Source organism: Echinops telfairi, unplaced genomic scaffold, assembly GCF_000313985.2.
Source record: "Echinops telfairi isolate 266 unplaced genomic scaffold, ASM31398v2 ScPeMD7_5;HRSCAF=22, whole genome shotgun sequence".
In the NCBI taxonomy this organism is placed as follows: Eukaryota; Metazoa; Chordata; class Mammalia; order Afrosoricida; family Tenrecidae; genus Echinops; species Echinops telfairi.
Window position 1 is genome coordinate 5,687,330 of NW_022103901.1, and position 9,633 is coordinate 5,696,962.

The 9,633-nt window shown below is 51.1% G+C and overlaps 1 protein-coding gene across 1 annotated transcript in view; it reads right to left on the reverse strand.

The window, feature by feature from the left end:
* Window positions 1-249, reverse strand: part of GUSB (glucuronidase beta) — a 13,543-nt gene extending 13,294 nt beyond the window's left edge. Inside the window, exon 1 of the mRNA XM_004705932.3 lies at window positions 28-249. Within this exon, the coding sequence (XP_004705989.2) occupies window positions 28-249 (222 nt within the window). The remainder of the gene's footprint in view (window positions 1-27) is intronic.
* Window positions 250-9,633: the final 9,384 nt, after the last annotated feature.

Consider the following 9,633-nt stretch of genomic DNA (forward strand, 5'->3'; position numbering starts at 1 on the left):
GCCCCTGGGCCCCCGGGCAGGGCCGACCTCCCGCAGCGGCCGCTGGTACCACTGCTGCTCGAAGCCCTGGCGCCGGTTGGCGGAGAAGTCGGCGCGGAAGCTCCAAAGGCCACCGAGTTCCTTGCGCTCCCGCGACGGGCTCTCCCGGGGGTACAGCATCCCGCCCTGCAGCGCCAGGCCGCAGCCCCAGAGCAGCGGGCCCAGCACGGCCACCGCCGCCGTCCCCGCCAGCGCATGCATCTGGGCCATGCCGCGCGTCTGCAGCTGCAGCGCCGGCGCCTGCTCTGCGCCGCGGGGAAGGAGAACCCGAGCCGGGGTCGCGGTCACGTGGCGCGGGAGGGCGTGGTCACGTGGCGCCACCCAAGGGCTCGCTCGCCATCTTTGATTAGGGCGACTGCCGGCGTGCCAGGACCTCGCCTGATGGCGCTCCCGGGGAGCCTGGACTTGGGCTTTAGGGATGGCCCCTCCCATCCGCTCCCGGACGCTCAGATCCAGGGACTGCTCTCCTGCCCTTTGACCCGGGCTCCGTGCCTGACCTTGCCACCCCGAGGGCGGGGGTGGGGGTGGGGGGAACGTGGAGCACTGACAATCCTTGGGCAACGCGAGGCAGCCTGGGCCGCCGGCCCTGGTGGACCCTGTGACATCTCAGCCGGCAACGCCTCCACTCACTCTTCCTCGCAGGGCTCAGGCGCACACTCTGCTAGGCCTGGTGGCCGCCAGCCCCCAGGACCAGCACCCTGGCCTGCCTTTGGGGCTCACCTTCTTGCCCAATCCTCCTCGCGTTCAGCAGTGTAACCTTCTGACCGTGAAGTCGCCCGGGATAGCGGAAATGAGCGCACTCTAATCAGCCCCAGCTGTCAGGTGTCCAGTCTGGTCCTTTCCAACCCATAGTGACCCTACGTACCACAAAAAGATACCCGATTGTCCTGTGTGCGTGCCCTGGGGCACCACTGTGTCCATCCATCCTGTGGAAGCCATTCCTCATTTTCACCTTCCCCTCCACTGGGCCAGCCTGACACGGGGCCAGTCCAATACTAGTGAGCAGCATCCTTGCCTCTAGGAGCATTCTGGCTGTACGTCTTCCAAGACAGATCTGTTCGTTCTCTTGGCAGCCCAGGGCCCTTTCGATAGTCTTCTCCAGCACCGTCCTTCCACTCCATCGATGCTGCTCCAGTCTTCCCAAGTCAGTGTTCAACTTTCACAGACATCTGAGATGACAGGAAACCACGGTGGCTTAAGGCAGGCGCACCTTAGTCCTCAAAGTAATTTTGTTTGTTTGTTTGTTCAGCACCTGAAGTAAGGCCAAGGATGTCTGTGCTCAGCTTTGGACCAAAGATTGGCAGCTCCCTTCTACCCAGAGGCTGCTCAGAAGAAAAGCCTGATGATCTACTTCCAAAAAATCAGCCACTGAAAACCTTGGGGGTAAGGTTCTCCTGCGACGGGTGCTATGGAGTGACCCACTGGGCCCCTGCTGGTTTACTGGTAGAAACAGGTAAGTGCTACAGGCTTTTTCCTCCCAATAGGAAAATGCAAAGGGAGAGAGAGGAGGGTACAGAAGCAGATATAGTATGGTATGCTCCCATTTGGCTAAAATTAAACCCAGGTTGGTGTATAGATATCGTAAAAATAACACTGTCATGAACAAATCAATTAGCATGAACTAGGTTTGTAGAGTGAGGAGTGATGAACAAAGGCCCCCAGTACTGACCATGATGAGGGTTAACAATGCTGTTCTACAGATTCTGTCCATCGGGATCTTGCTCTTTGTCCTGGTGGGTTACACAAACTTAAATTCCCTTTTGTTTTGGAAAGTTGGTCCCTGAATGCTAAGATGGTTCATCTTGATTGGATGAGGGTTATTGATGGATACTGATAGTTATTGGGACTTCACACTGGCACCTGCTGATAAGGAAAACTTGCCTAAATGTTGATTATGTGTAAAGATCTTGATTCTTTTTTTAAATAATTTAATTGGGGGCTCATACAACTCATCACAATCCACACATTAATCCATTGTTTCCAGCACATTTGTACATTTGTTGCCATCATCATTCTCAAAACATTTGCTTTCTACTTGAGCCCTTGGTATCAGCTCCTCAGTTTCCCCCTTCCTCCCCTCTCCCCCTCCCTCATAAACCCTTGATACTTTATAAATTATTATTATCTTGCCATGTCTTACACTGTCCAACATCTCCCTTCACCCACTGAAAGTTCTTAATTCTTACAAGAGCATTGATTGAGGTGGCCTTATAAATCATGTTGTTTGATTCGTCTCCACGGGGATGAAAAACAGAAACCATGGAGTAAGGAAGGCAGTGATCGGTGTTAGATATGAAGATAATAATAATGGATAATTTGTCAAGGGGCCTCGAGGGTGAGAGCGAGAGAGGGCGGGGGGGAAAATAGTAGCTGGTACTGAGGGCTCAAATAGAAAGTAAATGTTTAGAAAATAATGATGGCAAAAAAGAAAAGAATAATGGCAACATGTACAAATATGCTTGATACAATTGACGTATGGATTGTTCTAAGAGCTGTAAGAGCCCCTAATATAATGACCTTTTTAAAAAATCATTTTATTGTGTCGAACGGATCACTGAAGACAAATGGGTGCATAAGCAAATGTGGCGAAGAAAGCTGATGGTGCCCGGCTATCAAAAAGTATAGCGTCTGGGGTCTTAAAGGCTTGAAGGTAATCAAGCGGCCATCAAGCTCAGAAGCAACAAAGCCCACATGGAAGAAGCACACCAGCCTATGCAACCACGAGGTGTCGAAGGGATCAGGTATAAGGCATCATCAGAACAAAAAATCTTACCATAGTGAATGATGGGGGGAGTGCGGAGTAGAGATTCAAAGCCCATTAGTAGGCCACTGGAGATCCCCTTGCAGAGGGGTCTCGAGGAGGAGATGAGCCAGTCAGGGTGCGATGTAACAATGATGAGAAATACAACTTTCCTCTAGTTCCTCAATGTTTCCTCCCCGCTCCCACTACCATGACTCGAATTCAATCTTGCAAGTCTGGCTAGACCAGAGGATGTACACTGGTACAGATAGGAACTGAAAATACAGGGAATCCAGGACGGATGAGCCCTATAGGACCAGTGGTGTGAGTGGCAAAACAGGGAGGGTAAAGGGAGAATGGGTAGGAAAGAGGTCATAGCCAATCATGCCTCTGTGTGGGCATAGTCTTCTCCTGAGGATTCTGGGAATTCCTGTCTTCCTCCCTGGAGGGGGGACACACACACTCTCCCTGCGAGACATTCCTGTTGACAAGCCAGATGGGGCTACACTGATGGAGCCAGAACCCTGGAGGTGGAGGAGCCACTTGGAGACCCATGCCAGCACTGAGATGAGATGCTTCCACCGCCACTGGATCCACAAGACTTTCCACCCACTTACCTGTGATCTTGCTGCATTCATATCATTGCATGTGTTGTGTGAGTCTGAAGAGGAATTTATACACTGGTATCAGACATATGGGCTATTATCAGACTGATGGAATTGATCTGGACTGGGCTGGGATGTTTTCTTAATATATGATTACTCTTTGATATAAAACTTTCTCTTTTTTAAAAATCATTTTATTGGGGGCTCGTACAACTCTTATCACAATCCATCCATCCATCCATTGTGTCAAGCACATTTGTACATTTGTTGCCATCATCATTTTGAAAACATTTTCTTTCTACTCAAGCCCTTGGTATCAGCTTCTCATTTTCCCCCTCCTTCTCCTACCCTCCCTTCTTCATGAACCCTTAATAATTTATAAATTATTTTTTCATGTCTTACACTGACTGATTTATACTTTCACCCACTTTTCTGATATCAATCCCACTGGAATGGGGTTATATGTAGATCATTGTGATCAGTTTCCCCTTTCTTCCCCACTTTCCCTTTACCCTCCTGGTATGGTTACTCTCAATATTTGTCCTGAGGGGCTTATCTGTCTTGGATTCTCTGTGTTTCCAGTTCTTCTCTGTACCCATGTACATGCTCTGGTCTACAGACTTGTAAAGTAGAATTGGGGTCATGATAGTGGGTCGGGGAGGAAGCATTTAGGAACTAGAGTAAAGTGACCAGATTTTAACATTGGTAAAGCTGGACACCATTGATAAAACTCATATCCTGGCGAAATAGCCACATGGCAGCCGAAAACCGCATACCCTAGCTTGTCGTGCATTCTTGCAAAAATTGGGACTTTTTTAAAATGCCGTGGGATGCAGGAAAGATTGTTAAAAATCAGGACTGTCCCGCCAAAAGCGGGACATCTGGTCACCTTAAACTAGAGGGAAGTTGTATGTTTCATCATTGCTATGCTGCATCCTGACTGGCTCATCTCCTCCCCACAACCCTTCTGTAAGGAGATGTCCAATTGTCCACAGATGGGCTTTGGGTCTCCACTCCACACTCCCCCTCATTCACAATGATATGATTTTTTGTTCTGGGTCTTTGATGCTTGATACCTAATCCCATCGACACCTCCTGATCACACAGGCTGGCGTGCTTCTTCCATGTGGGCTTTGTTGCATGAGTGTCTATGAATTTGTTTCTCTAGTCAACCAGGACTAACACAAAGACCGTGGCTAGAAAGGCCATATAAGCGTGATCCATCCCATCTCAAACCAATATGTGGCCTTGGGAAGGTTCTTCTGTGGTGTCTAGGGCTGGATTTTGGTTTTGCCTTGGGGTTGAATGGCTTGTTCAGATGACCAGTTCCACTGGCCGAATGACGTCTGGGGCATGTCTTCCAGTGGCCATCCAGTCGGGTCTGACTCGAGCAACCCGGCATCCAACAGAAGGTAACGCTGCTGCCCGGCCCTGAGCCACGCTCACCAGGCTCCCACGGGGCAACCACTGTGGTAGTCGACACTGTCGATCCCATCTTGTCAAGGGCTTCTCTCTGTTTCTCCCCTGCTCTACTTTACCAAACATAATGCCTTTCTTCAGGGACCGCTCTCTCCTGGAAAACACCTTGCTTTGGTTAGAACTCAGCCTGGGACTGGTCCCTGGTGACACGGAGTCCTTTGCCATGGCCCTTATGTGAGAGAGAGCCTCAATGCATAGGACTCGCTGCTCCACTTCCAGAAGGTGATAGCCGTTGCTTTATTTACAGGGTGGATTTCATCGCCAGGAACGCCAGCAAAAGTACTGGGGGCGAGGGTAGAACTCAGAATTCTGAGAACTTGGATCATCTGAATTCGAGAGTTCTGTTTGTTTTCTCTGCTTTGCCAAATGGCTGTGCGCAATCGGGACAGCAAGTGGTGCCCTATGGGCATTCTGTCCCATCCGATTTCTTTTTGCCCGATACCCCCGCAGCCTCCCCCCAAAAAACAAACAACAACCTCAAAATACATCAAAAAGGAAAAGGATTCCTTATGTCCTTTGAAAATACCCACGTTTCCATTTTGATGTGCAAAGCACAGCTTGCAGATCCTGCAGGAAAGGGTTTCAGGGATGAAAACATCACCTTCAGCGCTGTTCAGACCTGGAGGGCGGATGTGGCAAGAAACAATGACTTTTGATATTTTTAATTCATAAATGTGTCTGTGACCGATAGCAGTACTTTTTAGTAGAAAACCCAAGCTAGAACTCACGGTGAAAAAGCTGGTTCTGGCTCATAGCGACTCTGGAGGGTTTCCCAGGTTGTTCATCTTTCTGGGAACAGACAGCTGGCTCTTTCTCCCCTGGAGCAGCTGGAGGGTGTGAACCACCCACCTTGACGTCAGCAGACCAATGCCTCTCTGAGAACACCTTCGGGGCATCTACTATTGTTTTTTTTTTTTTTTTTTGCATCTACTATTTAGTATAGAGGTTAGGTAGAGAAAAGCAAAAGAATATATTCTCCCTTTCTCTTTTCTGTAGTGTATCTTAGATATGAACAGAAGAGGTGAGAGAGCCCTCTCCCTCTTCTCTTCTTGGGGCAGTTCTTAGATGGAAAAAGTGCCTCTATGGGGTTTGAGGAAGGTCAGGTGCTGCTTGTTCATGATCTCAAGCCCAGAAAGATGAGTCCATGACACTGAACTTTGGGTTAAACTCAGCTGCTTTATCTCACCAAGCGACAGCCATTATAGCAACACCAGGTTGGGTAGCCTCTATGTCTTCAGCAGCGCTCCAGTTCAACTTCCAGCCAAACCAGAGACAGGCCTTCAGTGGACCGCTAACCCCTGGGGCGTCAGTGTCCCTTAAGAGCAACCAACCTTAATGAGACCCAAAGGGCAGCATTTTCCCTGGAAGAAAGCTCACAAGGCAGGAAGGGACCAGTAAGAGGCCACAGGGAAACCGGAGGCACAGGGCGGAAGTGGAGCGTGCTTGCTCCGTGGGGCTTGTGATCAAGGTCATGAAGTTACGTGCATGTGAATGTTGAGTGGAAAACCAGTGTCAGGCACACCTTCACCCAAATCACCATAAAAAGTTAAAAAGCGAAATTGTTCAGCGGACTGGTGACTACATCCCCAGAGTTGCCCCATGGGAGATCTCTCGAGGCACAGGATGGATCTGAAGACCTGTTTGTGAGAGGTGTGTTGCGGGTTCAAATAAATGACAGCCACTACCATGTCTTGATAATTTAAAAGAGTCTTTATTCGGTTATAACTGGACTGCCAGAATCGAAGCAATCGAAGCAATTCTTTGGTTGCAGTCCCAAATGAGCATTTCAGTCCATCCTTAAAGGCCCAAAACTCATTTATCATTTGTCTAGGATTTAAGCAGTGTGGACAGAAGCAAAAAGCAAAAGTTATGTTATTATTCTTTAGAATTAATGAGCATTACAGGGTACAGCATTGATTACAACATCCTGGTTACATCATCAAAATGAACCATATTATTAATGACAATGGTCTGATTTTGAGAACATAATAGTACATTTTAAAATCAATCACTAGTGGGATTTTCTGAGATGGGCGGGGGAAGGAAGCAGGTCATTCAGCAGTCAACAAGATAGTGTTACAGTGGCTAGTTCTAGTCTGTCTCAGGTTAAGGGGGGGGGAAATCCCTGCTTATTGAGAAAAAAAAAAAAACCACCTTAAGGGGAAGTCCTGAACTTAATCTCTGGTCCCCTGAGTGTCCCGTGACTCTTCATGACTGCTCTGGCCGTCGATGGGGGGACATTTTGTGTTGCCGTATCCTACCACCAGGGGGGGCACACTCCACTCTTCTTTTTGTCCTAGGACAGTGGTTCTCAACCTTCCTCATGCCGGCGACCCTTCCATACAGTTCCTCATGGTTGTGGTGACCCCCAAGCATAACATTATTTTTGTTGCTAGTTCATAACTGCAGTTTTACTACTGTTATGAATCGCCATGTAAATATCTGATAGGATGTATTTTCATTGTTACAAATGGAACATAATTAAACTTAATTAAAGCATAGTGATTAATCACAAAACAATGTGAAATAGTTGTGTTTTCCGATGGTCTTAGGCGACCCCTGTGAAAGGGTCTTTCAACCCCCCAAAGGGGTCACGACCCACAGGTTGAGAACCACTGTCCTAGGAGGTCAGGAGGTGCTTTGGATGCTGGGCAATTTGAGAGTTCTTTTGGTTCCACAGGAGCCCCAGTGGCATAGTGGTTAAGCATTGGTCTGTGATTCACGAGGTCAGCAGTTTGAAACCATGAGCTAGGTCTGGCGGGCGGGGGCTTTCTCCTCCTGTAAACAGTCATGGAAACTCACAGGGATGGTGTTTCCCTGCCCTATAGGGTCACTGTGAGTTTGGTTTTCCGTTGGGAGTCCTGGTGGCATAGGGATTACACATTGGACTGCTTACTGCAAGGTCAGCAGTTCCAAACCACCAGCCTCTGCTTAGGAGAAAGACAGTGCTCTCTACTCCCATACTGAGTTACAGTCTCAGAAACTCACAGGGGCACCCTACCCTGTCCTGTAGGGTCTCTGTGTGTCAGCATCCACTCAATGGCAGTGAGTTTGTTTTTTTGGTTTGGGGAGTCCCTGGTTGCATGGTGACTGTCCCCGTAAAGCCTTGGAAACCCTACAGGGCAGTCCCACTCTGTCCTACAGGGTCGCTGTGAGTCAGAATGGATTCGATGGCAGTGGATGAGTATATAACACAGGAGGACTTGACTTCATATGAGCGACGGACCTTGGCAGACCCTTTTGCTCCCTGTGTCTGAATATCTGGCAAAGCCCAGGCCTCTGAGCCGTCCTCGCTCAAGCAGAGTCCGGGTGTCTTTGGGAGCCCACACAGACAACAGACGAGGAGAGTAAATGCTGGTGCCTGACGCGGACCCGAGTGCCAGCACCGCCCCGTGCCAGCTCTGTGGTCTCAGGACAGGTCATTCACAGTGCGGTGGCCCCAGGAGCTCCCCAGTCAAGTGGGACTAGTGACAGGGCTGCTTCATCAGGTTGGTGAGAAGACCTGCGTGGATGCCCCCAAGGAATGTGGGCATCAAGCACCCAGGGAAGGTTCTCCACATCAGAGAGCAGGCCCACAGCGAGGAGGGACCCCGGAAGGCAGGAGGGCTGGGGTTCCCAGCCCATGTGGAGGGGATAGGAGGGGCAATGCCTCCAGGGTAGCAGGAGAGTGTGGGACAAGTGGGTGGTAGGGTTGGAGGTGGGTAGGCCAAAGAGGGGATCTGCTTCTTGTGGCTGTTGTGGTTGTTGGTTGTCAAGTCACTTCCAACTCATAGGCACCCTGTGTGACAGAGAACTGCCCACAGGGGGGCCAGGCTCTAATACTGATGGGGAGCCCTGGGGCCGGAGTGGGTTACACGTTGAGCTGCTGATCTGACAGTCAGCAGATCAAAACCACCAGCTGCTCTGTGGGGGAAAGATGAGGCCTACTTACAGTCTCATTATAGTCTCCACCCTGTCCAGTGGGCAGAGCCTTGGGGACCAACGGGTGGAGAGGTGGAGAGCCAGAGAGACCAGAGAAGCTGTGACCTTGCTGAGAAGCAGCTGTCCTGATGAAAGAACTACTGTAAGTTCCCAGTGACTTGTTACTGCCCCAATCAGCCCCACAGCCCTGAGTACTGCCTATGAGGTCTAGGGGGACCACTGCAAGGGACTTACCAAACCCAGCAGGGTATGCCCCGGGGAGGGGCAGGTGCTGTCTGAATTGGTAAAAGGGCCACATGACCCCGCCCCAGGCTCTAGCTGCCTGGTGGCCAGGGGTCGGGGGGAGGCTGCAGCCCTCCTCCCAGCAGACAGAGTTGGATGCCAAGCAACGGAGCTGTAACTCTGGGGCATGGCCCAGATGCATGCGCTGGCGGGGACGGCGGCGGTGGCCGTGCTGGGCCCGCTGCTCTGGGGCTGCGGCCTGGCACTGCAGGGCGGGATGCTGTACCCCCGGGAGAGCCCGTCGCGGCAGCGCAAGGAGCTCGGTGGCCTTTGGAGCTTCTGTGCCAACTTCTCCGCCAACCGGCGCCAGGGCTTTGAGCAGCAGTGGTACCAGCGGCCGCTGCGGGAGGTCGGCCCTGCCCGGGGGCCCAGGGGCACCCCTGGGGAAGGAGGGAGGCTGGCAGGGCAGGACACCGGCAGGGGCACTCGCCTTCCCACGCCCTCATCCCTGCTTCGTGGGCGAGGGAGCGGGGTCTTGGGACAGGGATGCGCTGGAAGCCACGTGGTGGGAGTGGAGCGCCCGGCGCCCCAAGTTCCTTCCTCTGTGGACCCAGGGGTGCTGGCCAG